Here is a 27,601-nt window from a genome sequence, read left to right on the forward strand (position 1 = left end):
TGATCATCTCCATTTCACAGACGGACAGACCGAAGCCCAGAGAAGGGAGGCGACTTGGCTTAGGTCTCCTGGTCAATTCGGGAGCCGTGGCCATGGTAGCCTACTCCCGCACCTGTCTCCAGGGCTCTTGCAGGCGGGAGAGTTTGCCGGGCCCTGACTGCTGATGCCCAAGGCCAAGAGAGATCAGCCCCAGACCCCAGCGGAGGAAGACAAGATGGTGTTTTCAGCAAGATGGTTTTATACTAAAGGACTTTGATTTGTTCCAAAAATCATGTACTGACAACTTTTTTGGGGCGGGGGGGGTTAAGATGCCCTTTTACAACGTCTTTACTTGGCATATTAGAAAGTGGCAACCCACTGATTTCCAAAATGTGGGAGGGAAATCTTAGCTTAATTTTGCGTTCTCAAAAGCAGGCAGTATCTTTATGCTGGGGCTTACTGGGTACTTCGACACAGAAGTGGTCCTGCAGGTGGGGGCAGGGAGCAGGGACTTGTCCTAAAGCCCAGGTGTGAGAAAAGGAGATGCTCCTAAGATGCCAACTTTGGGGTGCTTCGGTGGCTCAGTCGTTAAGCGTCTGCCTTCGGCTCAGGTCAGGATCCCGGTGTCCTGGGATCAAAACCCCGCATCGCGCTCTCTGTTCTGTGGGAAGCCTGCTTCTCCCTCTCCCACCCCCACTCCCCCTGCTTGTGTTCCCTCTCTCGCTGTCTCCGTCAAATAAATAAATAAAATCTTAAAAAAAAAAAATAAGATGCCAAACTGTACCCTAGTATCTTTCAGCTGTACTTACGACTCCTTGTCACAGAATAAGTCACTTCCTGGGGACACCCACACAGCAGCAGGGCTGGCCCATAATACAGGCACAGTGGGTTTAGGAAAGTAGTTACTCCATAGCACAAAGGGTTCTACGGACATACTCCCCCCCCCTTTTTTTTTTTGGCTTAAACTCTGTTTAACTTACCCTCACAGCTCTGGAGTAAGCACTTTCATTTCCCAGATAGAGACATGTGTATAGGAGTGAAGTGATTATCTTAGAGCCATACAGCTCATAGATGGCAGGTCCAGAGTCAAACCTCAGCCTGTCCTCAAAGCCACTTCATCCACTGCCCTTATCTTAGGGTGGGTGTGTCTTGCACCAACACCGTATCAGAAATCCCTGCTGCTTCTGAAATTGTGGTTCTGGGCTGACTCAATGGTTCTGGATCCCCTGGCTCGCCCTATGCGACTGTCCCTCTTTTTTTTTTTTAAGATTGTATTTGTCAGAGAGCGAGCGAGCGTGAGAGCACACAAGCAGAGGGTGTGCCAGGCAGAGGGAGAAAAAGACGCGGGGCTTGATCCCAGGACCCTGGGATGATGACCTGAGCTGAAGGCAGACGCTTAACCGACTGAGCCACCCAGGTGTCCTGAGACCCCTCTTAAGGGGTAGCTGCTTCCTCATCTGTGAAATGAAGTAGGTACATCCAACATGACCTATTCTGTACTGAAAAATTTTGAAAACCATAGTCTTAGCTGACAGTTTCAGGGATGAGGGAGAAGGAAGTATTATCACTTTTATAGTCAAGGCAGAAAGTTATTTTTTAAAAATAGCACCTGCCGGATACTGAGACAGCCCCAGGCCTGCATGGGGAGCTAGCAGCCTGGCAGAGCCAAGGGGTGCACTGCCAGATGGGGCTCTGGGCCATGCCCTGTAAAAGCTAGATACTTTGTGGGGTAAAACAAGGTTACCAAGACCTGGGACATGGAACCCCTTTGGAGGGCTTCTTTCTCTGGGGCAGATGGGGTAACGTTTCTTCATGTGGACCTTCAGTCTCTGTCACCCAAAGCTAGTAAGAGACCCCGGAGGTGGAACAGGCAACATGGCCCTGAATGAGTGAAAGGCAGGTGGGGGTCAGTTTTCATGCAGAACACTAATAGGCTGCCTTGGCCACTTTGCCCTGCCCACCTCCCTGCAGTCTGGCAATGGAGCCCAAACCTCAGACACGAAAGGCTGATATGACCGTAAGGGACCAAATTAGTAACGATTCTGAGACTGGTTTGTGCAAATGGTTTTTTTTTTTTTTATTTCCACATTTATATCACAAGGTGTCCACTTACTGGACCAAATAGCAAAGTTGCTCCCTTCTGCGTCTTGAGAACACAGAAGTCTAGGTACTGTACATTCACTAAGGCTCCTTGTTTTTGCAAATCGCGTTTATGACAAATAACCATAAGGCAAACGAATCTAAAGGAATGGTTATGAGTGTTTCCAGCGTACAGACAGGTCTCCTCTTGCCCAACAGTACAGCTTACACACCAGTAGCACCCGCGGTTACTTTTGTGTTTTTTTGGGAGGGGACTCTAGAAAGGTGAAATTTTCAAGATATGCGCAGGAAGGGCAAGGGGGGGACACTTTGAAAAGGGAGAAAGGAAAATTATTTGGCTGGTGGTCAGATGGAAGAGGGGGATAAAATAAACTAGAAAACTTAGATTTTTGCAGCATTTTTTCCAAAACTGGGTTTTAACCAAAACCAGATGAGAATGTGTGGACGCCCACGGAGCGTAGGTCATACTGGCTGCCGGCTGGGGTGCAAACAGGCCGCGGTGTAGGCACACCCCCTGCCTCAGACACTCAGGGCCAAATTTAAACAAGGAAAATGCAAAGAGATGAGCTGCGTGCTTCTGTTGCTGTTTAAAGGTAACCTCTCCCCCAGGTTTTCTGTGCCTGCCTGCCACTGAGGTCCCAGCTCACGGGTGCTGGGAAATGTCCGCACCTCTTCCGGGGTGGGGAACTAACGCTTTTTATAGCTGGTTTGCTATAGAGTTCTGAACTCACTTTGCCGGCCTTCCTTCCACACGGTCCTTCCTTTGCAATTTTGTTAGTAAACTGGTAGCAGCATTTCACAAAAGAAGGAGAATTTTGAGGGAAGAGCACGGAGAGACCTCAAGACTCCCGCCCCCTCCCTCCCACCCTGGGCCGGACTCCCCGGATTCCCAACCGCTGGAGGCTGCCCGCCTGCCAACGCTAACTGCAAGGTGGGAATGCACTTAGAGGCCGACAGGCTGCTCAGTCCAAGCAGACATAAGGCAGAATGTTCAACCGCCCGTCGTCCCCATGCGGGTCGAGCGATATGCACTGCGTCCAGTCATACCAGTTACCCTGTGTGTCCTGACACCCGTTCACCCCTGGCCACTGGTGGGCCTGGATTCTGTCCAGATCGTCCTGCGTGACCTCGCGGTTCAGCCCCGGGAGGTCCGTGGGCGCGCTGTGAGGCACCAGCACATGTGGCTTCCGGGCCCCGCGCCGGGTGCTCTCCTCCTGCTTCAGGTACTCAGACATGAAGTGGTGAGCCCCTGGGGTCTGTGCGCCTGACGACGAGAGCAGGCTGCTCTGCCGGCTCAGGTAGGACTGGATGATCTCGTTGCGCGACAGTTCCTTCCAGTTCGTCTGTTCAAAAGGGCTCTGGACGCTGGCCTTGGCCTCGGGCTTGTCCAGCTCTGTCCTGGGCTGTTCTGTGTGCACGGGGCTGTCAGCCCGCACTGGCTCTTTCTGGGTCAGAGGTTTGATCTGTCTGGTCATGGGGTCAAAGGTGAGCTTCCGCTCTTTTAACCGGACGGGCTTGACACCCGCCTCCGCCACCTGCCCGTCCAAGTTCACCGTGTAGTCACGAGGCCGGTACCTCTTCTTCTTTTTGCTGTCCGAGCCACCAGACGAGGCAGCGTCGCTGTCCGCCTTGGAGGAGTCCGGGGAAAAGCCCGCCCGGGGAAGGAGGGGCTCGGCTGGGGGCAGCCCCCCCTTGCAGCCCTGCCCCGCCAGCCGCTGGTGGCCCTCAGGCTGCTCCAGCCAGCGCACCGGGCTCTCAGCACTGGGCAGCAGCTCGAGCCGCCTCACGGGTGGTGTGGACGGCTGGGCCAGCGGAAGCGGCGATGGCACCTGTGTGGCATCGAGCGCCTGGGGCCGTGGAGAGGGGCTGGGCACGGAGCCCTTGGGTGTGTACGGGCTCCGCTGCCGGGCAAAGGAGCCCTCGTGCCGTGAGTTCCGGGGACTGAAAGAGCAGCGAGGCGGCCCCTTGGGGTGGGGGGGCCCCGGAGTCTCACCCACCCGGTCCAGCTGCTGCAGCACTGTGGCCTTGGTCTGCAAGCAGGGGCCCGGGGGCTTGCCCAGGCCTGGGGAGCTGGTGTGCGGCCGCACGGCGTTCACGGGAATCTTGCCACCGTGTTTGTCGCTCTCGCCGTGCTCCAGGCGGCTGCCCTCGGGGCCCGCGTGCCCGCTGCCGTCCAGGGTGCCAGGGAAGCTCTCGGGGCTCCCGCCGATGCCGTTGGTGGGGAGGGGGGATGAGTTGGGTACCAGGGAGTCGTGGCTGGCTCTGGAGACCTTGGGAGGTGGCCCAGGGTGGCCGAGGTCACGCTGATCTCCCCGGCGCTTGCGGCTACCCAGCCTGTCCAGCCGCTGTCCAGGCAGCCTCTGGATGTCATTGCGGTTCTTCAGCTCATGGATGCTCTTGGGCGCGCCGGCCGCTCCCCCCTCCGGCCGGCAGTTATGAGCACCCCCGTTGGCAGAGCCGGTGCTGCCCGCCAGCCCTCGCAGCGCCGCCTCATTCTGGTGCACGGGCTCAATGAGCTTCTGCCAGCTCCGCAGCAGCTTCTTGGCCCGCTTGGCGAGCTCCTCGTTCTTCGTTTTCTTGCGGACGTCGTTGATGAGCTTCCCAAGTCGAGTTTCCTACAATGAGAGAGAGATGATGACATGCCTTTGGGACAGCAAGTCCCCCATGAAAATGGAGCTGAGAGCCCCCTGGTCTTTGGATTAATCCCACTGCCCCTTAAACCACAGAGTTCCTGGGTAACAAAACCCATGGGCATTTGGGGTCCTTTGTGACATCTAACTTCTGAAATCTAGTCCTCAAACTTCAGGGTCCCGGGGGCCAGGGGCCAGGGGCGGCATCTTCAGAAGCACTATCCCGCAGGCTCCTGGCACCTAGAGGCTGTGGACCGTCAAGGCCAGGGCAGAGACACTGTGCCAGGGAAGCTCTTTGGGTGAAAGCACACATAGCAAAGGCACAGCAAATGGAAGACCTGAGCCCGCATCCCTCTCACTGGAGCCTCTCCCCCTCCTCCCCCCAGACAGGCATCCCAGCCCTGGGACTAGAGCTACCCAATTCCTGCAGTGACCATAGGAAGATGTTGCTTTCGGCACAGCCTAGGCCAGGAGGGTATGTACACCCCTCACTCAGCACTACTAAGTCCTCACCTGGCCTGTGAGAGCAAAGGCTCCAAGAAGCCAGGAAGGACTCAGGTTGGGGAAGCCAAGGCCCTGCCTACCCTGCTCTTCCCAATGTTGGGTCCTGGGGACACTCACCTCCAATGCCTCTTTGGTAATGGGGTATTTCTCCAGGCTGGAGATGACTTCCAGCACCGCCACCATGTTCCGGATCTACAAAACAAGAGCCACTTGTCAGACCTCTGCCCTTCTCCCTGTTCCAGCCCACTCTGGGCCTCTCCCTCCCAAAAGCCAGTGGAGTCGGTGACATCAAAGTTCTCACCCCATGCCATCTCCTACCTGCTCCTGAGGCCAGCAAGGTACCCAGTGCTCACCCTCCCTCTGCCTCCTCTGGTGCATGGGGTGCAGTTGACCACGAGACCACGAGCCCATCCATGGCCATGCCCACCTACCCAAGTGGCTGTCACATGGCTGAAACCCATGACATTCATGAAATAAGATTTGCTCCTGATCCAGGGGAGGTATTCTACTCTACCATCTCATGGGGGGCAGAGTGCTGAAGGATTTATCAAATAAAACACACCGAGCTTAAGATCAATAAAGGCATACCTCCCTTTTGTGTTCTTAGCTTTACCACACGTCACAGATACTGTTTTTTACGAATTGAACTGTGGCAGCCCTGTACTAAGCAAGTCTACTGGTGCCATTTTCCAACAGCATTTGCTCACCTTGTGTCTGTCTCTATGTCACATTTTGGTAATTCTCATAATATTTCAGATTTTTAAATTATTTGTTATGGTGATCTGTGATTAGTGATTCTCGATGTTACTACGTGACTGCTTTGGGGTGCCACAAACCGCAACCATATAAGACGGCAAACTTCACTGATACTGTGTGTGTCCACTGCCCAGCCATTCCCCTGTCTCTCTCCTCTCCTTGGGCCTCCCTGTTCCCTGAGACACAGCAGTGTTGAAATCAGGCCAAATGAGAACCTTACAATGGCCTCTACGTGTTCAAGTAAAAGGAAGAGTCACACACCTCTCACTTTATATCAATTTTAGTATATGTGCTGCCGAAGCGAGTACTCTCACTTTATATCAAAAGCTAGAAATGATTTACACTTAGGAAGTCATGCCCAAAACCAAGACAGACTGAAAGCTACGCCTCTTGGGCCAAACACTTAGCCAAGCTGTGAAGGCAAAGAAAGTTCTTGAAGGAAATTAGAGCGCTAGTCCAGTGAACAAACACGGGTGATAAGAAAGCGAACCCGCCTTGTTGCTGATGTGGACTAAGTCTGAGTGGTCTGGATAGATTAAACCACCATATTCCTTTAAGCCAAAGCCTAGTCCAGAGCAAGGCCCTAACTCTTTTCACTTCTGTGAAGGCTCAGAGAAGTGGGGAAGCTGCAGAAGGAAAGTCTGAAGCCGGAAGAGGTTGGCTCATGAGGTTTAAGGAAAGAAGCCAACTTCATAACATAAAAGTGCAAGGTGAAGCAGCAGGTGCTGATGTAGAAGCCACAACAAGGGATCCAGAAGATGCAGCTGAGATAATTCATGAAGATGGCAACACAACAGATTTTCAATGTAGACCAAAGAGCCTTCTACTGGAAAAAGATGCCATCCAGGACTTTCATAGAGAGAAGTCAATGCCTGGCTTCAAAGCTTCAAAGGACTGGCTGACTCTTGTTGGGGGCTAAATGCAGCTGGTGACTAAGTTGAAGCTGATGCTCATTTACCATATGGAAAATCCTAGGGCCCTTAAGAATTATGCTAAATCGACTCTGCCTGTGCTCTAGAAATGGAACAACAAAGCCTGATGACAGCACATCAGTTTGCAACATGGTTTACAGACTATTTTAAGCCTACTGTTGAGACTTACTGCTCAGGAAAAAAGATTCCTTTCAAAGTCTTACTGCTCGTTGACAATGCACATGGTCACCCAAGAGCTCTGATGGCGACGAGCAGTGAGATGAATGTTGTTTGCATGCCTGCTGACACCACATCCATTCTGCAGCCCATGGACCAACTTCCAAGTCCTATTCTTTAAGAAGTACATTTTGTAAGGCTACAGCTGCCATAGACAGTGATTCCTGATACATCGCGGCAAAGTAAATTGAAAACCTTCTGGAAAGGGTTTACCATTCTAGACGCCATTAAGAACATCTATGACTCAGGGGAAGAGGTCAAAATACCAAAATGAACAGGAGTTTGGAAGAAGTGGAGTCCAACCCTCATGGATGACTTTGAGGGTTCAAGACTTCTGTGGAGGAAGTAACCACAGGTGTGATGGAAACTGCAAGAGAGCTGAAATCAGAAGTGGAGCCTGAGAATGGGACTGACTTGCTCCAATCTCATGCTAAAACTTGAACGGATGAGTTGCTTCTAATGGATGAGGAAAGAGCATGGTTTCTTGAGCTGGAATCTACTCCTGGTGAAGATGCTCTGAAGATTGCTGAAATGACCACAAATGTTTAGAATATTACAGAAAATGAGCTGACAAAGCAGTGGCAGCATTTGAGAGGACTGATTCCAATTCTGAAAGAAGTCCTACTGTGTGTCAAATGCTATCAAACAGCATTGTGTGCTACATACAGAGAAACTGTTCATGAAAGGAACAGCCAATCGATACAGCAAACTTCACTGTTGTCTTAAGAAACTGCCACAGCCACCCCAGCCGTCAGCGGCCACCACCCTGATCGGTCAGCAGCCAGCACCATGGAGGCAGGACATTCCATCAGCAAAAGATTATGATTTGCTGAAAAATGAGATAATGGTTAGCATTTTTTTAGTAATGAAATCTTTGGGGTTTTGTTGTTGTTGTTGTTTGTTTGTTTTAGAGAGCAGGGGAGGGGTAGAGAGAGAGAGGATCTTGAGCAGGCTCCACGCCCAGTGTGGAGCCCAACGCGGGACTCGATCTCACGATCCTGACAGCATGACTTGGGCCAAAATCAAGAGTCGGACGTTAACTACATCATCACCCAGGTGCCCCAATAATAAAGTATTTTTAATTAAGGTATATACATTGTTTTTTTAGACATAATACTATTGTACACTTAACAGACTACAGTATAGTGTAAACACCACTCTTACATGCACTGGGAAACCAACAACTTCATTTGCTTCTGTGTATTGTGATAGTGTCTTGGGGGTCTGGAACCCAACCCGCAGTATCTCCGAGGAATGCCTGCACACAGTAATCCAATCGATTTAGCTACATTAACAAGACCTTTAGAGTTCATCCCAAGACACCAAAAAGTGACAAAGTGGGAGAAGAGAGATGCCACAAGGCCCCAAGGATCCGTGTGTCTGGAACACAGAAACCCTGGGCCAGCAGACAAGAGGAGGCAGCAGGTGAAAGAGGAGATGCAGCACCTGTGCTCAGCTCTCGCAGGCATCAGAGAATGCAGACGGAAGCTAGGAGAGGCTACCCCGCGGACATGCCCACCAACCAGCGGAACTGGCATCTGACAGTACCAGGGAGTTCTGGGCCCAGCCCAGTCTCAGAAGCGACGGCCTTTGTTTGGCAGTCTCACGTGTGCACACCTGCTGACCAAGCCACTCCATCCCTTGTCTGCTGCTCACTGTGAGCCAGGCCCTGCTCTCATCCATGTGTTTCCATGCGGCACTACTCTGTGCAATCACAACGACCTCATGGGGAAGGCGCTATTATCACATTTTACAGAAAGGAGACGCCACACAAAGGTGCAGGTCATGTAATCCAATGTTACAGGGACACCAGTGTCTTCCAAGAGTCAAAGGAGCGGAACGAAAAACTCAGGAGTAACAGAAACGAGCCAACTGTAGCCTCAGTGCACCCAACAAGTAGCAGCTCAGACCACAGGAAGTGAAGCAGCTCAGACCACAGGGAGTGGAGTCACAGAAAACACAGACTGCATGATTCCATTTACACCAAACATCAGAGCATACTCAAAAATTAATTTAAAATCAGTCAGACTTGGCCTGTGGCTGGCTCAGTCAGTAGAGCATGTGACTCTCAGTCTCGGGGTCATGAGCTTGAGCCCCACGTTGGGCACAGAGCTTACTTAAAAAAAAAAAAAATATATATATATATATATATATACACATACATACATATATATATATATATTCATTCCTAACATCAATCACAGGCCTAAATATGAAAGCAAAAATTCAAAGTCTTTTAGAAGACACAGGAGAATATCTCTGCAACCCTAGGGTAGACAAAGATTTCTCAGGACCCCCAAAGCAGTAACCACCTAAGAAAAAATAACTGACAAACTAGGCTTCATGAAGATTAAGAACTTCTGCTTACTACAAGAAGCAAACCTCAGCCCGGAGCACGTGCTGACAAAGCATGCCCAGTGAAGGGCTCGGCTCCAGAAGAGATAAAGAGCTCTTGCAGCTCAACAACCCCCAGCAGATGCAGGTTTCAGTGGGCTGGCAAGACAGCGGAGCCCGCGTCCTGAGGAAGGCCCCCTCACCGCCCAAAATCACATAGTGAGCACATCACGCACCCACACACACTAGAACTGAGTTCTGCAGGCACGCGAAAGGGCACAAGGAAAGGTACATCCATCTCCCACCCAGCCACTGCAAGTGTTTCCCTGTATCTTTTCCAAAAATATTCCTTGCATATAAAAGCTTGTGTATATACTTATCATGAATTAAAAAAAAAAAAAAAAAAGCAAAACATGATTCTATGCCTTCCTTTTTCTCACTAACATCAGCACAGACCTCCCTCTGCTCTTCCTTCCAGCTGGGGTGGGGGGAGGGAGGCCCCACTTGAGCAGTGCTGTGTCCCTCCTTTTCCACTTACTGTTACAAACAAGGCTGCAACCTCCACCTTTACTAGAGGTGATTCTAGGCTAACACACAAGCTGCTAGAGGGGCTGTTGGCACCAAGGCCATGAATGACTGTAATCAGCCGCCGGGGAGGCTGCTCCCATTCCATGCCCACTGTAGGAGAGGAAGGTGGGGAAGCCTGTTTCCCACATCCTTGCCAGCACTGTGATGTACTGATTTCCTCTGCTGCCAAAATGATCACAAACTGAGTGGCTTAAACACCATGCATGTATATATCATGTCACGTTCCGGAGGGCAGAAGTGTGGTTCAGGTCCCCCTGGGCTGAGATCCAGGTGTAGGCACACTGCCCTCCTTTCGGGAAGCTCTCGAGGGCCCTTTCCTATTCTTTCAGGTGTTGACAGAATTACTCCTCCTTGCTGTACTGAGGGTCCCCTTTTCTTGCTGGCTTGGCTGTCATCTGAAGGCCATTTCCAGCTTTTGGCGGATGCTGCATTCCCCAGCTCATGGCACCTCAGTTCACCTCCCAAGCCAGCAACAGGGCCGAGTCCTCACACTGCACCTCTCTGACCTGGCCAGGAAAGGGTGTCCGCTTCTAATGATTTGATGAGGCTGGGCCCACCTGCATAATCCAGGTCTGCACCCTTAGTCACACGTGCATCGTCCTTTTGCCAGGTAAGGTACCACACATGCAGGTTCCGGGGACTAGATGTAGACATTCTTGGGGGCTGGGACTCTGCTGGCCACGTGCATTCCCAGCTCTCTGCCTTATTTCCAGCTGAAGGCAGCTGTCACCTCCACCCGCCACCCCAGGTTCTCTGTATCTCTTCTGAGTGTAAACTGCAGTGACCACAGAGCACCAAGGTGGCCCTCACTCTGCCCGACAGAGCCCTCACAAAGCTGCCCCTCTGTCAGGGGGCCTGATCCACACCTTGGCAACAAGGTCTCCCCTCGCGATGTTCTCATTCAGGGCTGTACCTGAGAACACACACACCCAGACGGCCCCAAAAACCTACTCCAAGCTGCACTTAAAGAAGGGGTCTGAGAGGAGACACACTCCATCCTTCACATACCTTTGACATGCCACGGACAGGGATTCAGCGCGAGAGGAGACCACGCAGCAAGGAGGCCAGTACCACAGGGACAGCGAGGCCACCCACTCCTTGTCCCCAGCCCTGGGATTCCAGCCCCAGTGGGGTCCTGAGCTTGCCACATGGCCTGTCTCCACCCCAGTGACCTCACCCTGTTATATTTAGAGCCCTGGGTCCCCATACACTCCTGAACCAGAGTCCCTGCAGAGCAAGCTCGGCAGCACAAACTGTCCTTGTCCTTGGGCAGACACTGTCCCGCTTCCAGATGGGAGGGGGGAGGCAGAACACCTGGGCAACCCGAGGCTGGTGGCAAGCTAGCACCGGAGACCTCGCACAGCTGGAGCCGCTCCTGGAAGCTGTGCGGGAGGGGAGTTTGGGGGAGGTCTGCAGGCCCTACCGTCCTTGCTGAGCAGCTCCCACACCTGGGTGCCTGTGCAGACTTTGGCTTGGAGCAGGCTCTTCGGCTCTCAGCCCTGTGGAAAATGCTACCTCTGCCTAACCTCTTTCTGCCCTGGCTGCCTAGAAGTTCAGGACCATCCCAGGGGCTCACTCCTCTGGCTCTGCCCCACCCCGAAGTCATGATGGTGAGGGCACTGAGCACTGTGTGAGAAGCACCACCTGGGCATTCCAAGTGCAGTCAGTCCCCTGAGGACCAGGAAGCGGACCCCGAGAAATGCTCCAAGGAGTCTGGCCCTGACGCTCACCACACCCGACAGGCAGGAGTCTGGACAGCACCAGGCCCAGCCCAGCCTCTGGCCTCAGACCCAGTAAAAGCAGTGTCACCCCAGCCAGCCCCTGGCTCTGCAAGGGTTGGGCACGCCAAGATGGAAGGCTCCTGAACCAGCCTTCCCAACACATCCACCCACACAGAAGCGGCAGGCCTCCCAAGATGAGATGTTCATCAGGAGGCTCCCAACCAGGTTCCAGGCCTGCAAAGCCCAGCACAGGGCCCTCAGGCCAGGGAGGTCAGTGTCAAGTGGAAGGCAGACCAGGCATGCGGACGGAGAGGGCAGCACCTGAATGGAGCCTCTGAGAGTAGACAGCAGAGGTCCTAGCACCTAGGGAGATGGTGATATGGCACCAGTGCTCTGGAGAGGGGAGAGAGGCCCAGAGTGAAGACAGTGGCACGAGCGAGGATGCCAGGAGGAAGAACAGACGGCGGAGGGGTGAGCTGCCTCCTACACAACCTGCTTTCAACTTTAGCCACTGTGGGAGCGAACTGCCGCCCCGACACCAACAGACCGCTTGTCTTTGGCCCGTTCTGGGTCCCTCTTGGCACCCATCTGTAGGAAAATATAGTCGCTCACCATCACTGCACACTGTTCTGCTCCTGTACAGGGAAGAAGCCTCTGGGCAGCACCCCCGACACCGCCCTCAAGGGGGGCTGTGGGCACTTCGGCAGGCCAGAGTCACAGGGCCACATACAAACCTCCTGCTGTCAGAAGAGCCCAGCGCACTGGCTATCTCCCTTGGGATTTGTACTCAACAAGAACAAAAACAAGAACACCTCTCAAAACCAAAGGGCTTTCCCCAAAGGGACAGAATGCAAAAATGAAGGATGCCTGAGTGCCCAAAGTCTCTCATTTTCTCCTTAGGGCTCCTCCAATAGATGCAACTTAATTTGTATATCCTTAACACTTCACCAGGCCAAGTGTCCCCTCCCCTTTCTACCAGTGAGGCCTTCCCATGTGAACAGCTCACCATGTCAGCCCACTTATTCTCTATTGGACTGCCATCTCCATTGGAAGTCATTAATCACCTAGCCAAGGAGCCCACAGGGTGGTGGTGTGCCCATGGCAGCTGGGCAAGGAAGGTGTCAGGAGAGGGGGAGGACCACTCTGGAAGTGCAGGGAGCAGGCAGGGCAAGAAGCCAGCAGGTGACTGCTGGTGGAAGTGGCTCCTTAACTACCTACCTCACTGAGGGCTTTCAGATCCTAGACTGGAGGCTCACGGGGCGTAAGCACGTATGCTCCGGAAGACAGCAGCACGTACGCTCCGAAGACAGCAACGTCAGCGCCACACAGGCAGCTCAACCAGCCAGTGTCTCCAGCATCGAATACACAGGCACCCCCCGAAACAAGGCACCTCCCAGCTCCGGCATGGGGAGAGAGCACATCCTCGCTCACACCTACGGGACACCCCAGGGACACATGCTCCTCACCACCAACCCAGTGCCTGGGGCTTTCATGGGGTCTTCCTGTGACAAGAGAACCGAGAGCAGGCACAAAGGAAGCAGAAAGGCCTTTGTTCCTGGGGAGACCCTCAGCGCATGCTAAGTCACTGCTCCAGCCAGGCTAACCAGTGGTATTTGCTGCACAGGAAGAAGAGGGGCTGGACGCACACAGGTGACAGCACCAAGGAGGGGACGGCACCCCACAGAAGCAGCCCGAGCACGATTCCGCACCACGCAGCACAGAATGCTACCACACTGCGGGCGCGCGAGGCTGGTGACATCCCCGTCTCCTCATCCGCCAGGCCAAGGGGAGGGAGGACAGCCCGTGCGGCACTCCACGGCACGCTGCGCTCTGTGTGAGCTGCTAACGGTGCACCGCTCCCAGCTTTTAATGACACGTTTCAGAGTGTTTACTGGAGAAACGCTGCACTCGGGTGTGGGTGGCAGAAGGGGGCTAGATGAAGCAATGCTGATTGGCTCTAAATTGGTTTCTGCTGAAGCCGGGGCACGGTTACGTTATTCTCTCTACTTTTATGTTTGAAATTGGCCACAAATCTAAAAGGTTACAAAACACACTCATTTCCTCACATGTGGATGGGCCATCTCTGTTACTGGAGGTGGAATGAGATGGCAGCTGGTAGCTGCACGGAGGTGAAGTGAGCAAATCCCTGTTTTCCAATTCTACACGGTGGCTTCTCCCCATACCATCTGGTACCTGTGTGGGGAGGGAGGCCGAGGGCCGATGGGACGCTCTCTCCCTCCATAGTGAGCCTGTCTCTGGCCCCCTCAACCGCTGATTCAAACTACAGGGCATGTGCTATTTGGTGCAACCTTTGGAGCTTCTCACCAAGCCCCCTGCAGGCTGCTAAGATGCTGCTCAACAGACTCAGGGTAAAGACTGCCCACACCCCTGGGGTGGAAAGGGATATGGGCTCTGCTCTCCAAGGCGAGTCCATGCCTCCTTGGCAAAGAGCCCACAGAGAGCCGGAACCCGGGCCATGCCTGATTCCTCATGCTTCTAGACCTGCTCTTTGCCCTCAAATAGGGAGGATGCCACAGGTCTAGGAGGGCACCCACCTAGACAGGGGCCAAATAGCTTTCTGAGGGGCTCTCCAGAGAGCTGGGGATGGCTGCACCCACAGAGAGGGCAGATTCTGTGGCTGGGTTCCCAGAGTGCTGAGCCCAGGGAGGAAGGAGGCAGCACCCCAGGCTTCTGACATGACAGCAAGCCCCAAGCCACACCAAAGCCCTCAACCATCTGTGGAGGCCAGCATGTTTGTGTTCACACATGCATGAGGTCAGAAGCCAGGGGAAGGTTGGTCAGAGTCTGGGGGCATTTCACAGTGGGTCCCAGCTCAGGTCACCCTGTCCAGGGAGGGTGGAAACACGGTAAAGAGCAACAGGAACCCAGGGACGGGACAGCCGGCCAACACTGCCCTGTGGCAGCCCTCTGAAACCCAGTGACATCACTGGCTCCTCCAGAGTCCAGGACACCAGACCAGCTTCAGAAAACCTGCCTACAACAGGATACGTGGAATCATCTTTAAAACCAAACCCATCAGAAAAAATATTTTAACTGGCCCTCATCACATGTCTGAAAGTTGCTCTGTGAATCGGATCGCTAGTCTGATCTTGGATCCGTGTTCAGAGCTGGGGCCAGCACAGTGGGGTACACCTGCCACTGACCAGCCTCCCCCTCCCCTATTTCAGGGGCAATGTAGGTAAACCCCAGGCCCTGAGTAATTACCGCCCTGTGGGGGATTTCCAACTCCACGTGAAACAAGGAACCGAGACACTGAGCTGCAGAGTCTGTGAGGCCTGTTGCTCACTGTTCTTTCCTCCATACTTCAAGGGTTCCCACCCTGCCCCAAATCCCCATTCTCTCAGGAATTAGGCTGGATGTGCGCAGCCATGGTGGCAAAGGGGAAACCCTGTGCTCCTTGAGGTCTGAGCACTGGTGGGGCCCACAGTCAGTGAGCTGGGTCAGGCCCACCTCAGCCTACCTCTCATAGGACCACATTGTTGGGTTCCTCTAGGAGCTAAGCTCTCTAGCTTTTCATCCTTGCAAGCCCACTTTACAGATAAGGAAACTGAGGGTCTGGGAAGGTAACAGAGATCCAGGGCTCACCACACTGCTAGAAGGTGGCAGAGTATGGTCTTATACTAGCCTGGCATAGGCTCTATCACATAAAGCCCAACTGGTGCTTTACTAGGTGGGGTGAGGGAGGGCACCCAGATGCCACCAGGCTGGTGGTATTGGCATCCTGCCGACATACTCCCCCTGACCTGCCACAGCAGGTAAATGCACAGGTTACAGAGTTTCTTGAAGCCACAGGGCCAGTGGCTTTGTGCCTAGCACATCTCTGGGCTGCCTCTCCCTTCCCTCCAGGGCAGCCTAGAGCCAGGGAGACCCACATACATACCCACCACAACAGGGGCTTCAGCCCACCCAGTGCTCGCCCTAAGCAGCAGGCCACTTGGTAAACAACAGCACTGGAGCCTGCTTCTCGCTAGGCCCCAGCGATGGCGCACACCACAAGTCTTCCTGCTTCTGATGAACGGCACACATGTTCTCAGGTGGGTGCCATTCTTTCTGTATCTCAAACTGCCTCAGCTGCAAGATGGCGCAAGAGATGGCAGCACCCGCATCCCCCCCGAGATCCTGGCTGAGCCCAGCCCGGGTCCCACCCCGTCTCCCTGAGCAAGGAAAAGGAATCAGTGTGGCTTGATCCTCCCTCTTGGCTCTGGAAGGTGCACCCTCCTAGCCCTGCTCTGCCCTGCCCGGCTCCACAGCCAGGCAGGAGCAAGAGGAACCTCTCTCAGGTTATGCCCTCAGCCTGGCCAAGGTGCCTTCCACTGCCAGGACCCCAGTGGGAGTCTCCCACCCACGGGGTGAAACCTCTCTCATTCATGGCTTCTTAGAGGAAGAATGACACAGCTGACGGGGAGGAGGCTGGCACTGGTGCCATGTCCCAGCTGCAGCCACCAAGCTCACCACTTGCAAAAGCACAAAAGCACTTCCTCATCAGAGGGGCCCATATGCTCCCCAGGAACATCCACAGCTGGTGCATGGCCACTGCCTGCATGGCCCTGACTGCCACACTCACAGCCCACAGAGCACCCGTGGCTGGCCGGAGCATGTAACTGCAGCTGCAGCTCGGCCCAGGGGACGGAAACCCCAGCCTGAGCCCAGGGAGCAGGCAGAGCCGCAGTGCCTACATCCCACAGGCGGCACACGGCAAGAAGAGGAAGCCCAGGGAGCCTGGGTGGCTCAGTTGGTTAAGCGACTGCCTTCGGCTCAGGTCATGATCCTGGAGTCCCGGGATCGAGTCCCATGTCGGGCTCCCCGCTCAGCGGGGAGTCTGCTTCTCCCTCTGACCCTCCCCCCTCTCATGTGCTCTCTCTCTCTCATTCTCGCTCTCTCAAATAAATAAATAAAAAAAAATTAAAAAAAAAAAAAAAAAAGAAGAGGAAGCCCAGGGCAGCGCGCAAACAGGAGCAGAGCGAGCGAGCGGCGGCTGCCATCCTTCTGCCATCCTTCGTCTCCAAGAGGCTAGCAGATGAGGAGGGGGACGCGGGGGAGGGGAGGAGAGGAGAGGTAGCACTCTCCCTGCAGCTCCAGCCCCCAAACTGTCCCTCTCTCCCTCCTGCTTTTTATCGCAGCAGCTCTTCCCAACAAAACTATGTACTTAAACTTTGCTAACCTCTGAATCAGGTCAACAGGACACACACAATTCTCATTATAATCCGGCCCCTTCTGAGGACACAAGAGCTCTCAATATGTCATCTGCGAGCTGGTTCATTCCTGCACTGATCCAGCTGCAAAGTCAGAAAGCCAAGCAGAGCATTTTCTTTCTGCCATACATGCTCACAGAAGGGGCTGGCTAGCAGGGCATCTGATGACAGCACTCGTGGTCAGGTCAGGGTTTCCCCCTCCCATCTGCGCACTCCTGGAGGAAGAGCCAGTAAGAATCCCGGCTGTGCGAGACAGAAGGGCCCCACCAAGCCTATGGGAGGGGCACGCACAATGCTCGACCAACATGCATGTGGGATATAGGCAATCCAAAGTGAGAACCGACCAGCTTTTTAGGAATTGACAGGGGCCAACCTCTGAGAGACTGTGAAGTATAACACAGAGGTGACAACGGTGCACTCCTGTGCCGCCAAGTGAAACACCAGTGGTGGGGCTGGGCAGAGAAGGGCCAGGCAGCAGAACTGTACGAAGATAAAGTGGGGCCGAACCTGGCCTCTAATGCTGTCCAACTCGGACTTAAGCAAGACCAGCCACTGATCTGCCCAGTTCCTCCTCCATGAGCAGGGAAGCCTGGGTGGAACGTTGGGAAAACCACACATCATCTCTGTAGATTCTGAATGGCGTGCTGACCACCATCTTGAGAAACTCTGTGCCCACAGGGCCCAGGTCAGGTGGGCCCTGCAAGTTCACCAACAGCCTGCTCTGTGGTCTCTAAGACCCCTTGAGGCAGCACAGTGCCCAGCATGGAGCCAGGCTACCAGTCCACCAACCTGGGCTGCTGTAAGATCCTGGGAGCCAAGGATATTCCAGAATTCCCCTCGAAAAGTCACCAAATGCTTTCTGAGCACCGAGTGCAAGCCTGGAGTATGCAGGAAGGCATGTATGGCCCAGTCCTGAGGGATGGGTGGAGATGGCCAGAGGCAAGGACAGACACAACAGGGGAACACCACAACTGAGGCTCAGTTGAGCTGCCACGAGCCGTGGTGCAGGGAGCCCAGAACCATGGCAACATCCAGCAAGCTCTTTTAGAAGCGAAGGATTACAGGGTAGGGAACCAAAGACACACCCCTTCTCAGAGGAACTCAAACCCAGAACTGGCCCCACAACCAGAGGCTGCCATACGACACGGGGTAAAAGTGACCACAGCACAAACGAAAGTCCAGGATGCCCCTGGTAAGCAGCAAGAGTGTGTACGGACATGTAAAGGACATGCAGGGTCTGGTAGCCCTCACTTTCCTGAGCACTCCCACGGGGTCATCACGTCCCTTCTGAGCTGGGTGGACACGAAAAGAGCAACAGGAACTGCCAGAACCTGGGTAGGGGCCACGCTGGTTAAGTAATTTGCCAAGTCTCAGGGTTAAGTATCAAGGAAGCTCTTGTCTCCTTTTAAGTAGGAACCTGATGGATCTGCAAACTCACCAGGCCCTAAACACAATTAAGGGTGGGTGTGCCTGTCCTATACAGGGTGGTGGCCAGCTGCTAGGACTCCCTATCAAGTGCTCCAGGGCATAAAGCACCAGAGAAGACAGTGCACCAGAGGTCAGTGGATGGCTCTGGGCCCACCCACCCACCCCACTCAACTTCCCTCAGCCACTAAGTGGGAGGATAACAGAGGCTTCCTACGGGCTCCTACAAGGGGTACAAGAGACACACATGGACACCCAGGATGCTGCCTGGTACGCAGTTAGCACCCAGAAAGGAGTCGCCTGCTACACAGGAGGGATCAGGCCCAAGGCCGCCCCTCCCCCGACCTGCTGCCCAGCAACTCAAGGGCTGTGTGTGGAGCTGGAAGAACCCCAGTGGGCATAGGAACTCTCTCAATGGGCATTCCTGTAACAGGGGCTGCCGTGGAGAGAACCAAGGACACACTCACGAAACGGGAAGGAGAGTCTGTACATTCTGTGTCAAACATCATATAAGGATGGACACTCATACCCCACGACCCAACAATTCCACTCTGAGGCACATAACCAACAGACTTATGAACACTCGTGCATGGAGACCATATGCAGAACAGCCCCAACTAAAACCCACCTGAATGGCCATCACCAGCCTCATGGGTGAGGTCTGTCCATTCAGCACGGAATGAACACAACATCAGAGATAAATCTCAAAACAGCGTCTGATGAAAAAGCCAGGCACTAAAGAATACATTCTGTACTGGACTGAAAGCTCACAAGCAGGCAAGACTTCTCAGTGGTGACCGAAGTCAGGGCAACTGGGGGTGGCGAGTTGCTAGGACAGGGAGCAAGAGTGGCTTCTGTGGAAACACTCTACTCCTTGCCCTGGGTGGAGGGTTACTCAGGCATGTTCACTTCATAAGCATTCCATAAAATGTAAAGCTCACAACTTGTGCACTTTTCTGGATGAGGCCATCCCGTCCTAGAAACAGATGCCAGAGCAGCTGGGGTTAAGAGGAGGGAGACACTAGCGAGTCACTGTGGCTCCCACACAGTGACACAGACCCTGAGGGTCCCACAGAGAGGGCTGCACAAGCCCAAGCTGCCTCCGAGACACGCAGCATGCACTGTGCTTCAAAGCTCACAGGGAAACATGTCCACACACTTCTGCCCTGGGCAGGGGTCAGGTCTGGGGAGGACAAGAGTGCTCTGTAGGTTCCAAGGAAGACGCACTCAACAGCTCAGTGATCTCAAGAAGTAAGCTAACTTACTGAGTTAGGCAGCAGGCAGCACCCACTGCCTGGGCATTGCTGGCCAGCACTGTGCTGGGCACCTGTCTCTTACCATACCATAGTCATTCTAAGGCCAGAGACCCCCAAAGTAGGTATTCTGCTGTTTCCCCAGCAAGGAAGCCAGGGCACCCACTAAACATTTGGCCACAGGTTCATTACTGACTTAAGCTGCTAATCTTACGCAGTCAGCCTAAGCTTGACTCCACGCAAGAGGCCATTAACAAGTCATACTGGTTCCCTGGGCAGAAACAGACAGCTGGCTTGAAGGAGGTCAACAGAACGATTAGGATAAGGAAAGTCTTCATGCCTAACCCAGGGAAGCAGCTCTCAAAGAAAAGGACCCTAGAAATTAAAGTGCGGGAGGCAGACAACATTTGAAAATCAATGTGATTTGTGCTATTATGAGGGCCGAAAATGAAAAAGGCTTATGACTGTTCCAAAAGATAGGGAAAAAACGTTTGACAGAACTGGGCATTTCTTCCTGATAAAAACTTTCAGCAAACTAGGAATAGAAGAGAAACTCCTTGGCCTGACAAGTGCTTCAACAATGCCCACAGCTGACATCATACTTGATGGTGAACGGCTCCATGTTTCCCCCTCACGGGTGCAAGACAAGGACAGGTGCTCACCACATCTATTCAGTCTTTGTCAGGAGGTTCCAGCCAATGTTATAAGGCAAGAAAAAGGTGGAGGGGGGGAGATATCCAGATTGGAAAGAATAAAATGAAACTATACTCACAAATAACAGAATAGTCTATGTAGAAAATCTTGTAACACCTATAAAAAAGCTACCAGAATAAATGAGTTTAGCAAGGTGGCAGGATACAAGTTCAATAAGAAATCTGACTGTATTTCTATATGCAGGCAACAAACATTCAGAAAATGAAATTTTAAAAAACCAATTCCACTTATAATAGCAATTAAAAATATTAAGTACTTAGGGATACATTTGACAAAAGACATGAAAGAGTTCAACACTGAAATGTGCAACAATGAAAAGTGCAAAACACGGCTGAGAAAATTTTTTTTAAAAAGCATCAATGGAGAGAAATACAGAATAAATGGACTGGAAGAGTCAATAGTGTTAAGTTTCTCCCCCAAACTGATCTATACAGCTTCAATGCAATCCCAATGAAAATTATAGCAGGGTCTTTCGGAGAAAATGACAAGTTGATTCTAAAACGTATATGAAATCACACAAAGGTCCTAGAATAGCCAACAAACTTGGAAAAAAAGGAAACCAGAAGATTATAATCAAGACAATCTGGTACTAAAGACAGACAAAAAGAGCAATGGAATAGAACAGAGTCCATTAACAGACCCACACATTCATGGTCAACTGATTCTTAACAAAGGTGTTAAGGCAATTCAATGGGTGATGAATAATCTTTCAACAAATAGTGCGAATAATTGGATAGCCATATGCAAACAACAACAAACAAAATCCTTGACCTCTGCCTCACAAGATACACAAATAATTAACACCAAATGGATCATAAACCTAAATATAAGGGTTAACTAAAACTATAGACCCTCTAGAAAAACACAGGAGGAAAATCTTAGTGACCTTGGGTTGGGGAAAGACTAAAAATATGACAGAAAAAGCACAGAATTTAGAGAAAATATACACTGTATTTCATCAAAATTGAAAATCTCTGCTCATTAAAATGTGACACATAAAAAAAAAAGGCAAGCCACAGACAGGGAGAAAATATGTATGAATGGACTTGCATCTAGAATACATTAAAAAACTCTTTCAACTCAGCACAGATCTGTACTTTTGAAACAAATAAAACAACATATGTTAAGAAAAAAGAAAAAGAAGACGATAGCAGGAGGGGAAGAATGAAGGGGAGTAAGTCAGAGGGGGAGACGAACCATGAGAGACGATGGACTCTGACAAACAAACTGAGGATTCTAGAAGGGAGGAGGGTAGGGGGATGGGTTAGCCTGGTGATGGGTATTAAAGAGGGCACATTCTGCGTGGAGCACTGGGTGTTATGCACAAACAATGAATCATGGAACACTACATCAAAAACTAATGATGTAATGTATGGTGATTAACATAACAATAAAAAATTTAAAAAAAAAACTTTCAACTCAATCGTTAGGCGAAGAACCCAAGAGAAAAAAATGGAAAAAATGGTTTAAAAGGATATTCAAATCTTTCACCAAAAGAGAAGGATGCACAGCAAATAAATACATGAAGAGATACACAGCATTATTAGTCATTAGGAAAATGCTTAAAACCACCATGAGATATCACTACATACCTATTAGAATGGCTAAAATTAAAAAGACTGACCATACCAAGTGCTGGCCAAGATGTGGAGCAACTGGAATTCTCATACACTGCTGGTGGCAGTATAACAGTATAATCACCTTGGAAAACCATTTTGGCAGATTCTTAACCTGAAAGTCCATCAACACATGAGTCGATAAATGAATCGTAGTATATCCATGAAATGAACTAATACTCAGCAACAAAGAAGAATGAACTATTGATATACACAACATGCATGAATCTGAAAATAACTACGCTGAATGAAAGAGCCCAGACCAAAATAAAACAAAAAAGAGTACACAGTGAGTGATTTCACAAAATTCTAGAAAAGGCAGGCAAACTCTACAGTGACATAAAGCACATCAGCAGTTGCCTGGGGACTGGGGTAGTCCTGGAGGGAAGATTAGAGAGCGGCAAAAAGAAACTTCTGGAAATGATGTATATGTTTATTACCCTGATTGTGGTGATGAAATGTTTCTCAGACGGATATAGGTCAAAATATATCACATTGTACACTTTTAATAGGCACAGTCTACTGTATGTCAATTATATTTCAATAAAGCTGTAAATAACTGTGGAGGCCGATGATACATGCAACATGAGCCCAGAAAAAGAAGGGGTGGCAGTCAAAGAGTAGGAATACTTCTTTGTTGCAGGGGAGGCATCAGACCCCCACCTGGGCTCAGCCCTCCTTGGGAGTGGAGGATGAGACCAAAAATTCCTTCTCCCCTCAGTAAAATGAAGAAGACTGTCATGCCTGGGCATCCCAGAGGTATCATAAAGACTGAAAAACAAATGCAATGTTGCATGTAACAGCTCCAGCAGGCACCAATAAACATCAGCTTTTCTTTCTGGGACATTCTACATATCCCCGCAAACACCTGTGCATCCAACAGACTGCACATCCAAACTGTGGCTTGGAATAGGTGATCTGTAGCTCAGAGCTGGGCCCCAGCCCTCAGGAAGACATGCTATGGCTGAAGCTGGGTAACACTGTTTCATAGGTTATGAAATAAAATGCTCACCAGCCACCGAAGGCTGAACTTAAGGACATGTGCCCTCAGCGTGCCCTCACAGTTTTGTCATACTTCTACTGGAGACCTAAGAGAGGGAGCCGATTTCCCATGCTCACACGAGAGAAAGACCAGTGGCCACAAACATCTACAGAAAATCTTAGGCAAATGACAGTCTTTTCTTCCCCCAAACGGTGGTGTGAGCAATAACCTGTATCCACCCTCCTGACACGAAAATAGCCTCCATTTGTCTGACAGCTTCTTTTCCCTCCTAGTTCTGCATGTTTCCCAACCGGACTTAAGCTCCTGTGACTGAATTTGTCTGAAATCCTGACTTTCCCTCCAGACAGCTGAGCTAGACCCTTACTACTCTCAAGGGTGACCTGGGACTCAGTAGCACCAGTGTCACCCAGAGCTGCTTGGACGGACACTATCTTGGGTCCAGCCCAGACCTCCCAGATCAGAGATGCAAGTGAACAAGCCCTTGAGAAGATTCACACACAGAGAGAGAGTGGACAGAACCACCCTTCCCAAGGCAGAAGGTTCTGCTTGGCACCTCGTGCCCAGCCCATTCAGATACTCCCCAGCAGTAATGCCACCAACACCACCTGCATCGTGCTTTCCAGAGCACAGGGCTCCTCCAATCCTGATGATAACCCTAAATCTGGACAAGGATGTGATGTGCCCAAGTTCACACATCTGCAGGCCAGACAGGTCACTGTACTGTCCCACCAGTGGTGGGCTGCAGAATCCACAGAGCCCACTGGGCCCAGCTGCGGGACCCTGTCCATCCCATGCCAACCCCAGAGACGGCCCTGCCCAGATGTGGTGTGACGGGGTTCAATTGAATCACCACAGGACGGAAGGACAGTGAATGGCCAGGCTGAAGGGAGGAGGGGGATGTGCGGCCACCAGCCAGCAGTGGTGGCCGTTGTCAGAGACGATGGCATGTGGCAAACGTAGGCTGCAGGGCCACAGAGCCCTGTGCATAGGTAGTCCTCCTCAGCGAACATTAGCAAATCATACCACACATGGCCCTTCCAAACAGGAGCCCAAGAGCAGCAAACCTTACTGACTCGCCCCACAGGACACGGGGAACCTGTCACCACCAGCCCCACAACCTGTGGCAGCCCCCGCCATCCCCCAAGGGCTGCCAGGATCCAGCCTCATCCACTCCCAGAGCTCCTGCCCCAAAAGGCACCTCCCCTCTTCCAAACCACAAAGCCAGGGTTTCTGAAATAATTCTGCTTCAGCTCGTAGCTTCTGTGGCCTGGGCTGATGACCAATTACAACATCGGTGACATTTTCTAAGGGGAGTTGACACTTTCCAAGGTTCCAGTGAACTGCCTTCCATACCACTGCCTTGGAGGAACAACATACCTGTTTCAAAAGTTAGCAGCTGTGAGAGTATCACCAAACCCTCAATTTTGAAAACACAAGTCAACTAAAATAAAAACTCGCACACACCTCATACTCACAGCTGAACCCCTCACAGGACTCGACCAGTCAGCCCACGCCAAGCTGGTGCTGCCTCTGCCACAGATTCCTACCCATCCAAACTCTACCTATTGCCAGGTCTCATGACCCACAAGGGGAAAAAGCACAAGTTCTCAAAGAGGAAAGGACTTCAACAACCCTCGGCCACACCTCACAGACCCAAGAACCTGGTGCCAAGGACCCTACCTAGAAGGGCACTCCTCCCCCAGCTGTGCAGAAAGTAAGGCCAACCCACCACCTTAACCCTGGCCAGGAGCTTTGACAAGCTCACCCTTTCCTAGGAGAGTAGCTAGGCAGGGGAGAGCGAGCAGTGCTGCGAGCAGCCCACATGCTTCCTCTGTCTTCCCTGAGCCTTCACCCCCACAACATTCCAGCGTGTCGTTCACCCTCCTACTTGTTGTCCGCAGGTGCCCCCCACCTGCAGGAAGGCTCCACAAGAGCAGGGGCATTGGTCTTATTCACTGTCACCTCCTCAGTGCTTAGAACAGTGCCTGGAACAGAGTAGGGACTGGAAAAGTGAGTGACTGAATGAATGAGTGAACAAACGAACAAACAAAGGGATAGATGAATGAGGTCCCATTTTACTATCCTCAGTTGAGAGGCACCATGTTTCTTCCAATATTACAAGTATCTCAAAGGTCTCCCTCTGTGGCAAGTCGGAATCTGCTGTCACCAAGTTGGTGTCCAGAAAACAAACATGCCGTGTCCCATTTCTAGCTGTCACCTGCACTGGTCACCCACCTCCCGAAGGTCATAGGAAGAGGGAGGTGACTCTCAGTGGTCTTCACACATCCCTACGAAGAACAAGGCAAAAGGCACCATTGTCTGGGGATTGGGGGCGGGGGGGGTGGGGGCAGAGGGAAAGCCAAGGCAAGGGGGGGGTGTGTGTGGCTGTTCTTGTCCCCTGAGGCTGTGGTTGGGGTGGCACAGACTTTGTTACTCCTCTAGGCAAAAATATTTGCTCAGCAGGACTCAATGGCTTTGGGGAGAGTCTTTCATCTTCAATACAGTGGCCTGGAAGTTACTACAACCACAAATATTTTCTCCAACTTACCTTCTTGGCAACCCTGAAATTATTCCAAAGGGTTACATAAGGAGGGAGAAAAGAAGCCATGTGAGGTTTTTGCAAAGCCAGACATAAAAGGAACATGGAAACCAAACATCACAATCCACCGTGGTAACTCGAGTGACAGCATTATCCCCAAGGTGGTGGCCCCGCGTGGCATGGCAGACGAGTGGAAGGTTGCTGGTAGAGGATGAGGACACAGTGGAGGGTCCCCACAGCTCCCGAGGCCACTTGCCACCAGGAACCAAATCAACTGTTTCCTCCCCACCTTCCCTGCTGGAGGCCTCAAAGGGGAACGCCACCCGATGGCTCAACAGCAGCCCAGGGGGCTGGAGCGGACTCCTGCAGCACTTCCTGCCTCGCTCCAGACTACCTGCCTCTCACAGGAGGGCAAGGGGCAGCAAAACTGACCCTGGGGCCAGGAGCCTGCCCCATGGCTGAGTGTCAGAGGACAAGGCCCTGCAGTGAGCCTCAAGGTCCCCTTTACCAAGGTCCAAGGAAAGCAGGGGCCCCGGCTGGGCTCCAGGAGAAGCCCTGCAGCAGCTTTTCCTTGTCTTAAATGCTTGCAGGCAAAGAACGCTGAGCAGTACTGGGAACAGAGAGGATTTCGCTTTTCACTATATTTCCTTCTACGTTATCATTTGCTAACATCACTTCCTCAATATTTTAAACTTATTTTTTGACGTGTTGTCTTAAGTCTGTTTTTTCCCCTTTTCATCCTCACCGTACAGCTGGGTAACCAAACACAGTCGGCCACAGCAAGAAAAAATGCAGTAGTGCAACTGAGGGAGGAAACAGAAGGCAGAAACTTTACTACAACCCACGATAACATTAAAAAGGATCTCTACCTGTCACTACACCAAAACGGCTCTGCCTGGGAAACCTGTCACCAAAGCCTAAAGCCGAGGAGCTGTCAGCCTGGCCACCTCTCATCTCTCAACAGCAGTTCTTCCGGGCAGCCCCTCCGAAGCCTCATCTCCCTCCACCCAGCGATCCTCGAGCCCCAGCCCCACATCCTTCCCTTCTGTCTCCACTTCAGGGAGTCCTGGACAGTTCCACCTCAGGCAGCTCCAAATGTGCACTGCAAGCCCAGGTGCCACATCTGGACCCCACCCGCCCACCTGGTGGGTATTCTCCTGCATCTCCGAGGCACTCAGGGTGTCCACGGGCCATGGCCAACTCCCCCGCCCACAACAGACCCTGCTCCTGCAAGACTGTGTGCTGGGAGCAGCTGCATGGGCAGAGCAGACGAGCCTGAAGCCCATTAGACAGGCCCCTTTTTCCTCCCCTGTGGCAGGCACTGCACCTCTCAACAAACCCACCCACACTAACCCCTAAGTGTGTCTTCTTTACACTCTCATTTCAACCCCCTGATACAGCGGGCCTGAGCCCACCTCTAGCCAACTGTGGCCGGTGCTCTGAGCATGCCTGCATATGGCTCCATAACTCTTCACGCCAAGTCTCCTCAACCCCTTTGGTTTTCCTCTCCTCTGAGAGCATCTTCCAAGCCCCCATCTTTGTAACATGTGTGTCCTTGAACGCCCAACAGCCCAAGAGGTAGATACCAACATGGCTCAGGTCTGACCCCAAAGGCCAAACTCTGCAGCACTGTCTTCCCTGAGGCCCTAGCATCCCCACTGACCTGAGCCATGGCAACGTTTCTGTGGGTGACTTTCCCAAACTCGTCCCAAGCAAGCGACAATTAGGCAGTTGAAACTGCGTTACAGATGCTATTTTCTCTTTTCATTTAACCCTTACTTCCTCCTGTTGCTACGTAATCTTTATAATGATGATTTTTTTTTAAAGATTTTATTTATTTTTTGACAGAGAGAGAGACAGCGAGAGAGGGAACACAAGCAGGGGGGGAAGAGGGAGAAGCAGGCTTCCCACTGAGCAGGGAGCCCGATGCGGGACTTGACCCCAGCCAGGACTCTGTGATCACGACCCCAGCCAAAGGCAGACGCTTAACGACTGAGCCACCCAGGAGCCCATATAATGATGAGGTTTAACAGCTCAATGTTTCATCAATGCATCATAATTTCCTTGACCTTCTCCAA

The 27,601-nt window shown here is 52.0% G+C and overlaps 1 protein-coding gene across 6 annotated transcripts in view; it reads right to left on the minus strand.

Annotated features, from left to right (window-relative positions):
• Window positions 1–2,039: 2,039 nt before the first annotated feature.
• MED26 (mediator complex subunit 26) overlaps window positions 2,040–27,601 on the minus strand; it is a 55,336-nt gene continuing 29,774 nt past the window's right edge. For 5 of the 6 annotated variants that reach the window (XM_027587606.2, XM_027587601.2, XM_027587603.2 and 2 more), the window contains 2 exons: window positions 5,331–5,405; window positions 2,040–4,694 (listed from right to left, as the gene is read on the minus strand). In XM_027587606.2, the coding sequence (XP_027443407.2) occupies window positions 3,042–4,694; window positions 5,331–5,396 (1,719 nt within the window). In that variant the 5' untranslated portion in view covers window positions 5,397–5,405 and the 3' untranslated portion in view covers window positions 2,040–3,041. Of the gene's footprint in view, window positions 4,695–5,330; window positions 5,406–11,047; window positions 11,072–27,601 lie in introns of those variants that run through there. The other variant, XM_027587604.2, reaches the window with a different exon arrangement.

The sequence above is a fragment of the Zalophus californianus genome, chromosome 1 (assembly GCF_009762305.2).
Source record: "Zalophus californianus isolate mZalCal1 chromosome 1, mZalCal1.pri.v2, whole genome shotgun sequence".
NCBI lineage: Eukaryota > Metazoa > Chordata > Mammalia > Carnivora > Otariidae > Zalophus > Zalophus californianus.